The 13,027-nt window shown below is 38.6% G+C and overlaps 1 protein-coding gene across 1 annotated transcript; it reads left to right on the top strand.

The window, feature by feature from the left end:
* Window positions 1–452: 452 nt before the first annotated feature.
* ccdc71l.S (coiled-coil domain containing 71 like S homeolog) lies at window positions 453–3,513 on the top strand. The gene has a single exon (XM_018255782.2). It carries the CDS (start codon window positions 718–720, stop codon window positions 1,345–1,347), a length of 630 nt encoding a protein of 209 aa, XP_018111271.1. The 5' UTR covers window positions 453–717; the 3' UTR covers window positions 1,348–3,513.
* The last annotated feature ends 9,514 nt before the right edge of the window (window positions 3,514–13,027 follow it).

Raw genomic sequence — 13,027 nt, 5'->3', positions numbered from 1 at the left:
GCTGAAGTTTCAATTATTACTCAATTCTCATATTCTCCTGGCCATGTGCTCATATGAGCAAACTGGTCGAGTTGTGTGATTATTATTATTTTAATGATTAAAAGATGCAGTTAACTACATGTGGAGTAAAATGCATTTGCAAGTTTGAAAGCAAATCTAATCTCCTTGGTACCTTTCTTGACATCTTTTATATGTATCATGCTCTAAAGAACAGCAAAGTAACAGCTTACAAAGTCAAATATAAAACGTGCAAACATGTTTCAATGAACGCCAATAACTTTTATTAAACAAAGTAACTCTTGATGTCGAAACAATATGGCCGCACTTGGCGGACCAGGTTGGTTTCACCATACATCGCTCCACTTCAGGCACCCCCTGACGTTCATGTGCTCCGCCCATTGAGTCACAGCTGTCCAATAACGTAACGGACAAACCGATATTATCCACTCCGTGCGGCGGATCCCTGAAAGTAGGCGGGGCTTAAGTATGTCGTATTTCAAAGAAGCTAATATATAGCCAACGGTAGAGACTGTTTGAAGAAGCCATTTTGTTTTCAGGATTGTATTGGAGCACCCTGCTTTAAATCAGACGGCCAGAAGGGGGGCGGCGGCGCTCCAGATGAGCGATATCAGCGGTTAACTTTTTTCCTCGTTTAACTATTTGACCGCTGACACACACACAAACAATAGAAATAAGTGAGTTTAGTGGCGGCATAAGATGGAAGAAGAAAAAGTTGTATATTCCAGGTCGCAGCTGCTGCTGTTTGCCGGCACTAAGCCGCTGGAGGACGCGCTGGAGATGTTCGTGCCAGAATCCAAGCAATTCATGAGCTCGGACACTGAGCTGTGGAACTTCCTCTGCAGCCTCAAGCAGGACTTCTCCCCGGTCATCCTTCGCAGTAAGGACGTGTATGGCTACTCCTCCTGTCGCTCCGTGGTGCCCGACCCTAGCTATTTCTCCCGCAGAAACCCGAAAGATCAGCCGCAAGTAGCGCCGGTGCCTCCGCCTAGAAAGCCGCCTGTCAAGAGAAAGCGGAGAGGCACGCGGCTCACTTGCAAAAAACGCCGGCGGCGGGACAGGGCTGACAGTGTGGGGGGCAGCGAGGAGACGGGCAGTGGGAGCAGTGGCTGTAGCAGCCCGACCCCGTCGGACGTCCTGGACAGATCCATTGAGGAGATTTGGAAGGCGGCCACTCCTAAGCTTGCGATGTTCCCCAGCATACGGGTCAGGGATGTGTCGTGTAAAGCTAAAGTGGTGGACGCGTGCAGGCGTGCCCAGGAGATCTTACAGGTCAACCTGCAGCCTGTGGTGAGGATCAAACGCTTCCCCGTCCTTTCCTCTTCTTGAAAAGGCAACCGAGCTTTGCTCCTTGTGCACTTTTACTGCTGGGGACTTGGGGGCACACAGTCCTCTGGAGGTGCTCGCCCCAGCGACAAGTCAGCCTGTTTACATGCCCCCTTCATTCTTTATTCCCGCTGCACTTTACTACACACATTACTACTTTCTGCTAAAGGAATCTAGAAAGTTACAAGTCTGTATGTTGAACTGTGCTCTAGAGGAAATACTGAGAAGCCACTACTGTCTTGTACCAGGAGAAAGAGCTTCTACTTTGTCTTTCCATTTTGTCATTCAGCATGGTGCAGCCCCAAACTGCCTCACTGGGGTGGAGAATGACCCTCAAAGGAGCAGTTTTTGGACACCAAAAGGGCTTATGCAAGAGAAATCCATTGTGTCACTCTCCAGTCGCTGAATTACAGCTCCTAGCATCCATAATTATTGCAAAGTGTTTGGGGAGTCTAGGAGCTTCAGCTCAAGTCCTGGCGGAGTTCTTAAAGTTGGAAATCAGCATTAACAGAGCTGGCTAATTTATTGGCCTCCATCATGGCACAATTTTTATTGGCAGGTATGGAATCCCTACAAAAAAAACTCTTGAAATATTTTGGCCTAGTTGCTTCTCAGTTTGGTATGACCTCACTTGGAGTAGATGCTACAGATCGTTTGTAATAACCTTATTCCTCTTCTAGTCTTAACTTCTGACTGCTGTAAAGATGTGAATCATGACATTTTAAAGGATCCCCCTCAATCTCTAGAACATGCTTATTTATGAATCCTTATAGGAATAACAATGCAATATCACACTTTTCTTTAGACTGAGTCTGAATCGGAGATGTGTAGTTAACCATCATGTTACCAGTTAAGCCTGTAACTGAGTGGGCTTTTGACATGGTACATTTTTTCCCTCCCCCGTACATGGAGGCTCTGATCTACCATATATCAGTGCCAGTTATGAACACCTATGTTTATGCAAAGACTTCTGTTGGGGAGGACATCCCAATGATATAGTGGCTATTGTCCTATAGGCAACGACTACCTCAACCGTTTTTGAACTCCACAGAAGTCTCTATCCAAAGACTAGTTAGTTTTCTATTTTGTACTCTGTATCATTTCACTTAAATTTTGTGCTAGTTGCCAAGTGTTATGATCTTCAAGAACTGTGACAAAGTAAATGCAAGCTTATGCAAACTGATTTTTTTTATTTTAACTTGAAATTGTAAGGGCAAAGCAAGTACAACCCAACTGTTTATTATTCTATATGAATTAGTAAGCACTATTTTTTTTTCCCCTGTAAATACATGTGGCGCGGTGTTTGTCCTAAGCCTTACTGAACAACATATTCAAATTTTAGCTTTTTGCTTATGTGCTATAAACAAAACAAAGTCGTTACTTCAGTAGAACTGAGTATAGTCTTTATATTTAGCTGGCTTATTTGAGGATATGCAGCAATGTTGTTGTCCGTGCAAAGTTTAGTGAAACTTTGTAATTATTGTACTTCAGGAAGGATATTTATTAACAGTAAAGACCTAAAATGTGACTGTTGCTCTTCTGTATGGATGAGGTACTGCCTATGGATACTGTAGCATTAAGAAATAGGCCTCTGCTGTCTAACGCACGTGCCTTTCCAATTCCTCATGTAATCTTTCAGTGTTGGCACAAACCTGTTAAAGTAATTGAATGACTACATAGATTAAATACTGGTGCTAGGTCAACTTTTCACATTAGTCTGTTCTTTGTAAAAATATGACCGATAAAACACGTTGTGTGTTTGTAATTTTTTTTTTTTTTTTTTGTAATTGCAATTTTATTTCCAAAATAATTGTATGGTTTCCTTCCAACAGTGCCTAAAGTAGATGATGGTTCTTTCTGTGCAGAAGTAACTCTCTTCTACTACAAAACTGTATATAAGAGAATCCATTCTCTGAAAATTTCATATACAAATACATAGACTTCTTATCACTGTAACAGTTAACCCATTGGTGGTATAAAAATAATGCATACCAGAAATCACTTTAAAAATTGTGTATTTTGTAATTCTGTGATCATACTTGGAGGTGTGCATTGCCATAAAGCTGTTATATTCTTGCTAGCATATAGGCTAGTTAATGTGTTGCATTAGAGAAAAATGTTTTGTCCTTTAGTAACTTATTGAGTCTAAATAAACTTCCTTCCAAATGATGATAAAGTTCATTATTTCTAAATTACAAGGTAACATTTTAAACACATGAATGATTTTTTGTGATCGTAAATCTCTTACAAATAGTCTTCACTATTTTCCCTCCATACTTGTCTTTAAATTCCATGATTTATTTGTGTTCCTTAACCTAAAGGAATAGTTCAGTGTAAACCGGGTTACTAGGCTGGGTTACCATTAGTTAGCCAAAAATGTAGTATGTTAGGCATCCTCTCACTCCAGCCTTTATACAACAGAACACTACTTCCTGCGTTTCAACACTCTAATGCTGAGTTAGTCATCGACTTGAAGAGGGGCCACATAGGTCATAACATGTTCAGTGCATTTGCAATTTGATCCTCAGCATGCAGCTCAGATTCAAAAGCAAACATAAATGACCCATGTGCAACCCCCCACCTCAAGTCGCTCATTGGTTACTGCCTGGTAACCAATCAGTGTAAACCAAGTTAGCTGCAACAGAGGCGCCTGGCGTGTTTATACAAAGACACTGTTGTTTTTTCTCCCGTTCCACATTGCCTGATGAAGCAGGAAATGCCTGCGAAACGCGTTGCAATACTGTTTTGTGAATAAACTATTACTGAAAATTACCACTATCGTTGGTGTTGGCTAGGAGGAGGTAAGTCCACTACTACCTCCTCTGAATTACCCATTGGGTTTTTTAAGTGTTTTTAGCTAATTTTATCCTTTTGGCGCCTCTGTTTTGTTTTACTACTAAGCTGCAAAGTAATGTTCTGGCTATTGTGTTAGACATCCAGTCACTCCACATTATATTTTTGGCTAACTAACTATATTAGAAAAAAAATTTTATTTTGCATTGGCTATCTATTTAGCCAGTTTTTATTTTTAAACTGAACCATTCCTTTAAAGGTACCTTTATACAACCTTCGTTTGTGTGGCATTCAGGCAATGAGCCCATGGATGAATATGCAAGTGCCTTGCACACTCATTTAAATAATCCATTTAGGCCTACAGTCAGAACGACTGGAACTGCAAGCAATAAAGAGCTGCAGGCCCTCTCCACTTTCTTATCTGTTAGTATAGGATATACTAATAGATGGGAAGGTTAGAATTTTTATTCTGCCGATGCTCCAACTAAACTAGGCCATCTTAAAGGGGTTCACCTTCAAACATTTTATCAGGTTCAGATGGTTTCGGATAGCTCATCTGTGCAATTACTTTCTGTTTGAGAGAGTTTTCTTATACTGAAGTGTACAGTTTTAATTTGTCACTTTCTAAAGCAGCTCTGGGAGGGCTCACCAACTCTGTAATTATTCTAAATTGATACATTTAGTTGATACACTTGTTATCTTTAGCCCTGCTGACCAGAATCCCTGAGTTTCATTACAGCCAGCTGTTAGAATTGATACAATTGTTGGTAATATTCCGACGACACTACTGATACATGTATCCACTCATGCAGCCACTAAATGTATCCAATTTTAACTGCTTAGAATCTGCTCCTGGAGTATTAAGCTGCCAGACTGAGACACCAGAGACATGACATTACATTTTAAACTTCAATTTAAAAAATAAAAAATGTCAATCAATTGAAAAGACTTTTTGTAAACAATCTGAAAACAACTAAACTGAAGAGTGTTTGGAAGGTGAACAACTCCAAATGGGATAAGTAATGGGATAATTTTGGTCTAAACATTTATCTTATCTTCAAAATGGCCCCCTTTGTGCTCCCTATAGATCTGCTATAGTCCCTGGTTCAAATAAAGGTTAGGCATGTCCTAACTGTTCTCCCAGAAGCACAGTGTAAGGGGGAAAGCCAATCACAGCCTTGCAACAAAGACAGGCTTCAGTTCCCTATCAGGTTAGCCTAGCTGCTGTTCCTATACTACAGTGCAGAGTGCTGCTGGCTTTACAGCTGAGCCTGGAGAAGTCCATAGTTTGAAGTGGAACAGATGGGCTGGACGAGTAGGTTGTTTGCAAAAACTTTCAATACATGAACCTAAAACTTTTTTTTTTTTACACTTTCCTTCTATATTTAAATAAGTATAATGCAGTGGCACATTTGTTTTTCACACTATAGGTCTACTCTAAGGTGCTGACCTATTTCACTAGATTTCCATCATGAATTTGGCATGTACCACTGAAAGTCCACGGTTTTAGATTTTGACAATGCATAATAGTAAACGTGAAAAAATAGTTACGCATACCCTGTTTATATCGATGACTAGGGTTAGCCAGCGTGTTAAATTGCGATGTGACTTTCAAGATGAGTGTTTGCAGCAGGAAAAAATGGCAAAAAGTCAGCTGTACAAAGCCTTTTATATTTGTGTTTGATTATTTGAAAAATCGGATCTACTTGCATACTTCTGCACGTAAAAAATTGACCTGTTTCCTTATTTTGTAGTTGATTAGGACTTTTGATTTTGTGATGACCTCTGTTCATATTTGTGGCAAACGTAAGATGTGACTTTCCATCTTATGTTCCTAAGATGAAAAGCAGGCCATCACAGACCACAGTCAGCTTTAAAGGACATGTAAACACTACTTTTTCTATCATGTATATAAGTTGGCCACATCTCCCTCACCCAAATGGAATTATTTACTGCATACATCCCCTCTGTTTGCAAGAGACATAACATTTCCCTAAAACAAATAGCTTTCACCCGGGGGTCCTCTGACACATCATCGGTAACCTTGCCATCTGCAAACAGGACATATATGCAGCAAAGTTCATGCAAAGCAGAATGCAGGCTAACACAGGCAGAATTTACTATGATAAGTCCTGCTTGGATTGAACACTGCAATGTTACTCTGAGCTCAGGAGAGGGGTTAGGATTTAAAAATAGGAGCAGGCAGCTAGAGCAGAGTTTTAATGGGAACCAGTAATACTATCTCTTCATTGCCTGCTAGAATGGAGGGTGTGTTTATTAATCTGAGTTGAGAAGAACTGAGCATGCTCAGTAGCCAACCGCCAAAGGAAATTCCAGAGGGAGGGGGATGAGTGGGTTAGAGGAGGAGAAGGAATCCTAATTAAAGGAAAACTATACCCCCAAAATGAACACTTAAGCAACAGATAGTTCATATCATATTAAGTGGCATATTAAAGAATCTTACCAAACTGGAATATATATTTAAGTAAATATTGCCCTTTTATATCTCTTGCCTTGAGCCACCATTTCGTGATGGTGTCTGTGCTGTCTGAGATGACCTGACCAGAAATACTTCAACTCTAACTGTAACAGGAAGAAGTGTGGAAGCAAAAGACACAACTCTGTCTGTTAATTGGCTCATGTGACCTAACATGTATGGTTTGTTGGTATGTTTGTGAGTACAGTGAATCCTACGATCCCAGGGGGCGGCCCTTATTATTTTAAAATGGCAATTTTCTATTTATGATTACCCAATGGCACATACTACTAGAAAAGTATATTATTATGAAAATGGTTTATTTACATGAAGCAGGGTTATACATATGAGCTGTTTTCTGCAATATCTTTTTATAGAGACCTACATTGTTTGGGGGGTATAGTTTTCCTTTAAGTGTTGCTGCAGCCTCACTATTAACCTTTGAACAACCAGAATGGCATGTATTTAGAGATTTCCAAGAGGCCCTTCAGTGATTACATTTTTGTGTGAGGGGTTTACATGTCCTTTAAAGAAGGCAGTTCATGTTTTTAATATACTGGAATGTACAGTTTTTCCAATGCAGGCAGATGTAAAATATTTAGTCTTATCTTAAGGTGAGTGACTCTTTGCCTCTTCTATAGCTATGACTTCGTCGACATGCCAAGAATCAGCAGATTTTAGTTTAGTTAGTATTGCTTCTAGTTTTTGATCTATAGAAGTGAGAAATATTCATAAAACTATATATATTTGGTATCGGTGCGTTCGGGAGACACAACACTTTCCAAATCCGCTGTGTTCTCATGCATAAAATAAATTTTGTTTCTGATATATGCTTTGTATCATGCAAAACTGTTTTTTTTTTTTTTATACACTTAGAAGCCCATATCTTTTTACAGGAGTGAAATTACAACAAAATTATAGCATATTTGGAAAGCCTAGGTTGTCCTGAAAAAAAAAAATGTATCTTTTTTTTTTCTGGGTAAACTAAAAGACCCCTCCAGGAAAGGCCCCTAAAGTGAAAGAGCACAAAATGTTCAAAAATGGTCTGGCAATAAAAGCACTAACTTGGCCAAATTGGCTGGCAGTGAAACGGTAAAAAGGGGCATAGATTTGCCAGAGGAAGGGGGTCATTCTTCCATTGTACAGAGTGCTGGTAAGGCTGCATTTAGATTATGCTGTACATTTTTGGTCTCCAGTGCTCAAACAGGATGTTATTCAATTAAAGAGGGTGCGGAGAAGGACAACTAAGCTGGTAAAAGGTATGGAAAGACTAGCCAGGCACAAGCACAGTTGTGGGTCAACAAAATTCCCTGCATTCAGTTGTGTGGAAAACCCCATTCATTGAAGTTTCACTTTATTTTACATTTACTTGTACTCTGTGTCACTGCCTTCCTTCTGCCTCCTTTTCTGAATCAAGCACTGCTGCACCAATTGGCACAGAGGACCCTGGAGGTGTAATTTTGTTACTATACACAGTGTGCCAACTGCACTTTTGCACCAAATAACCATGATTTTTAACTCTGCATTTTTCCTATACTGTCAGTTTGCAAGGGGGATTCCTCCTAAAAACCGATGCAATTATGCTTGCACTTCATTGTGAATTGGGTGTAGCTAAAATCTGGCATTTCCAGAGTATGTTTGATGTTTGTAGCACATCTTTACTGCGTCTATTGATACAGGGCACTGTAGAACCCTGGAGCTTCAGCCTGGTTAAGAGGTAGTGGTAGATCCAGATGCAGCAGGGACATGCAGCTGTGCTGAGTAGAACTGTATTGAGGAAAAAGGAGCACATTTTGATGCAAGTCCTTTTATTGAATGTTTTTTTTCATGCTACTTATCGGTGGGCAAATTTTGGGGTGTGCAACTGTGCTTGTGGTCATAAATTACCCCCTTTGAGCTAATACCACCTCAAAACCAAGCTTTAGCTCAAGGGTTCCCACCAAGCCCTTTGTCAATAGGTGTAAAGCAGATGCACCAAAAGCTAAAAACCCTTATAATAGCTTTTATTTTCATACACGCAAATGCATTGGGAACACTGCACATTCTATTCCAAATCAAAACATGCAGAAAAATGTATCACATTTGTGTTATTCCTTTACAGAAAGTGAAGAAAACATTAGGCTGTTAAAAAAAAAAAGTGTCTGCATTCTTCTTTACAAACATACAACATACAAACATTCACTGTATAAACTGAAAAATGTTTCAAGATTTTGCTTTCCTTTGAATCACTGAACTAATATTAAGTTGTATAACCAGTGTTTCTAAAGAACTGCTTTACATCTGTGTTACATTGAGTTGACCAACTTCTGGCACCTCTTACATTCCACAATTCTTATGCATTTCTTGGTTTTGCCTCAGAAACAGCATTTTTTTATGTCACCCCAAAAGTTTTCTATTGGATTAAAAAGTGGGAAATGGGCTGGCATTTCTACTTCGGCATAAGGCAATATAAAAACCGTATTTAAACTGATCCATGATCCCTGGTATATGATAAATAGGCCCAACACCATAGTATTATAGAGTTACATCCCCATATCATGATGCTTGCGCAAACCATGATACATTGTCTTCACAGTGTACTATAGCTTGAATTCAGTGTTAAGGGATCGTCTGACAAACTATCTGCAGCCCTAGACCCAAAAAGAACAATCTTGCTTTCATCAGTCAGTGTGTTCTTTGGCAAACTATAACATCTTCAGCCCGACAATGGGACTTTGCAGGGGCTTCTCGATAGCTTAGCTTCACATAGGTGTCTTTTAATTATAACAGTATTCACAGGTAACTTTAAACCTTCTTTGATCTTCCTGGAGCTGATCATTGAGTCTTTGCTATGTTGGCTATTCTTCTATCCATTCAAATGGTAGTTATCAATTTTCTTCCACGTTTTCAGGTTTTGGTTTTCCCTTGACAATCGACTTTTCAATCCAAGTATGCTGTGCTTTTGAACAATGTCTGGAACAACCCATTTTACTCAGATTTTCAGAGAGAAATGTTACTATAACCAGCATGCACAACATTTGCTGCCTTCCTTCTTTAAATAGCAGCTGTAATTGACACTTGTTTTTTCACAGAATGAATGACCTCACTAATTGAACTCCACACTGCTATTATTATTTTGAACAAGCCTCAATTAATGATTCATTTACACAGAATCAGCAGCATAACTGTCTTGACTATTGGGTCTGTTTTTTTTTTATCTCTACTATATTACTACTAAATTATTTGCCATGTAGAAATATAATTTCTACCGAAAACAGTGATTCATCAGCACTGCTATTATTCTGAACACAACTGTATATATCTACATATTCCTCAGGGGTGCAAAGTAGAAAGGCTGTATTCATCAAACACACATATACACACATATACACACATATATACTGAATATATATACTGTATATATCAAACAGAGAAATTATATTCTGCCATGTTCATAAAAATTCATACATTTTTCAGTCTCTTTTCACTTGAGGGTATTCACTTTAAGAGCAATGGCACATAAGAAGATTAGATGCCCATGATAAATCTCCTCATCTGCGGGCGACTAATCTCCTCCAAGTGCTTCTCCACCAGCGATAATGATTTATTGCAGGGGACTAATTTCCTCGTGTCCCATTGCCATAAGAATATATTTAACAAAGGTTGAAAGTAAGGGTGCACCATTTGAAAAATGCATCACTAAAAATCATATGCAAGTGAATAGTGAGCCTTTGGTGAGCTATGGGGTGGCCTCTGGTGTGGTGATACATTTTATGGAAAAAAAGACCTCCTGCTATGTCTATAATTCACTGTAATGTACTTATAAAGAGTAATCATGACCTTATATTGTATCATAGAACAATGCTAAACTGTATGAACTTAAATCTGTCTAAAGAAATGTGGTTCTAAGAGATTGTTTAAACCGTGAAAGATGAATCATCCTCCAGAAATGTTTTTTTTTTTTTTTTTTATCAACTGGAGGCTGGGTCGGACTGGGGGGCCTGGGGCCCATCGAGACTGCTGACCAGGGCCCTCCTCTGGCCCCCCGTCCCACTACTGTGATGCGCCGTTCGCCATCGCATTCGCACATACACAAATGCCCCCCCCCTTCGGCACGCATACGCACACGGTGCCCCCTTGGCGTGCATGCACACACTGTGCTGCGTGTCGTTGAAAGGTCGCATGGCCACTCCGACACTGACTGGAGGAGTTCTACAACATAAGCCTTTAAAGTTTTTTTTTTTTCTATTTTAATACATATCTCCCATGATCTATTCCTTATAATAAAAATCTGTATATTGTTTGGACTTTTTTGTGTGGTATTATTATGGTTTGTCCACTCTCTTGGCTGTTGGTCCAGGGTGGAACATCTGGCACTCACATGTTAATCAACAAGCACAGATAATTTCCTTAGTCCCTGTCTTGCTATATTTCGGTTTACCTGCTTGAGTGTAGTACTTACTTTCAAGTGGGCATGGGTTGTCTCCATTCAACCCCACCTTTATTTCCACCAAAATACTGCTTTCTAGATATCCAAGTGACATAGGGCCTCAGGATAGAAAGTTCAGATTAAAATTATATTTGGTATGCTGAAATCTCATCCTGGTTATAAAGGTGGACAAATAATAAGCCCTAGCCTGGCATTTAGTGCTTTAGGACAGAAATTAAGCAATCCTGTACAACATCATATTCAGGCATCATGCATACACTGTTTACTTTGTATACATAATGACAGATTAATAACCTTTATCTCAATAATTGATAGCTCCAATATTTTTGAGATGACAAGACCAAAATAATATCCTCTGGGCAAGTTTCCATTCATACAGTACATGGTCATGTATATAGTGATCAGGATATTATGTCTAATTTGTTTTTACTATACACACTATACACACTTTACTATATATATTTAGTAATATTTTAAAATGTGTTTATCATTGTCCTCTGAGGCTTCATTTTCCTTTGGGGTTACATGAAAATATCTTCCTAGCAATGGTTGCCAGGAGACAAAACTTACCAACTGTTAATTACAGCAACTCCTTCTCATAAGCTATTATTTGGTAAGCACAATCTTCAGCCTTGTGTAATGAACAGTAACTACATGACACCTACAAAGCATATTTATATAGAAGGGTATGCTGATTTTGTTGATATATTACTTGTTACAGATCTTTGCTACATTAATGATAGAAAGTATTTTACTTATTTGCTAATACAGGTTTGGTATCTGTTATCCAGAATGCTTGGAACCTGGGGGTTTCCAGATAACAGATCTTTCCATAATTTGAATCTTCATACCTTAAGTCTACTAGAAAATCATGTAAACATTAAATAAACCTGATAGGATGGTTCTGCTTTAAATAAGGAGCAAATATATCTTAGATTGAATCATGTACAAAGTATTTTTTTATTATTACAGAGAAAACTATAAATTATTTTTAAAAATTTGGATTGTTTTGATAAAATTGAGTCTACGGACGACGGGCTTTCTGTAATTTGGAGGTATTCTGGATAATGGGTTTCCAGATAATGGATCCTATACCTTTAACAAAATGATATTGTTGTTAATGTTCATTGCTAAGAAAAACCATGTTTAAATTCAGTGGGGGTAGAACATGTCAGTTCAGGGGTCGGCATTAAAACAACAGCTTTGTTGATCGTGAGAGCACTAGTATTGCAATGTTATAATACATATTGTAAGAATAGACCTAAAAAAGCACATAACATCATTTAATGGCCAAAAATATTGATTTTGGTGAGTCTTGGTTAATTTGCAGCAGCTTGGTTCTTTCAGTCCCTATGTGCCATAGCAGTCACTATCCCTGTGGAGCTGTGCGTCCCCAGTGCTTATTAGCAATATGGCTGGACAGCATGCCGCCCCTAAAAGTTTGCTGGCCTTGCCACAAATCCGACCTGTTCATAATTCTGATACAAGGACATTGGGTTCCCTGAAAATAATATTTAACAGTATAAAATATATTTTACTGACAAGAATATGTGACAATATAAAATAAATTTTACTTTTATAGCAAAGTGAAAGCAATGCTTATGTTTATCAAAATATATTTTCCCTGTTTGATCATAAGATAATGGAATGATCCTTTTGCTTTTTGCTATAACATGTTCGAAAATCATATCACAGACATTGCTATAGCTTCAGAGATGTCAATAAACCCCAACAGAGAAATCATTTAGAAAAATCCTGCCTTTTTAAGTACCTTATTATATATTACTGTGGAAAAAGGAGAATAAAGCCTTAGAATGGCAGGGATGTATTAATTGTCTCCCCAGTGACATAGGGTGTTACCACAGGTACAGTATATTTACATGGGTAGTGCAGAAATATGTAGAGTCCCATTAAACGTTCAGTTTTGAGCATCATTCGTAAATATGCTATCTTGTGTCAATAGAAAGATAATAATCTAGTTCTGG

This window comes from Xenopus laevis, chromosome 3S (genome assembly GCF_017654675.1).
Source record: "Xenopus laevis strain J_2021 chromosome 3S, Xenopus_laevis_v10.1, whole genome shotgun sequence".
NCBI classification, from domain to species: domain Eukaryota; kingdom Metazoa; phylum Chordata; class Amphibia; order Anura; family Pipidae; genus Xenopus; species Xenopus laevis.
This window is presented reverse-complemented; position numbering and strand designations above follow the sequence as displayed.

Bases quoted from the DNA above. Each gene is read 5' to 3' on its own strand.
- ccdc71l.S (XM_018255782.2), top strand. From the start codon at position 718: ATGGAAGAAGAAAAAGTTGTATATTCCAGGTCGCAGCTGCTGCTGTTT.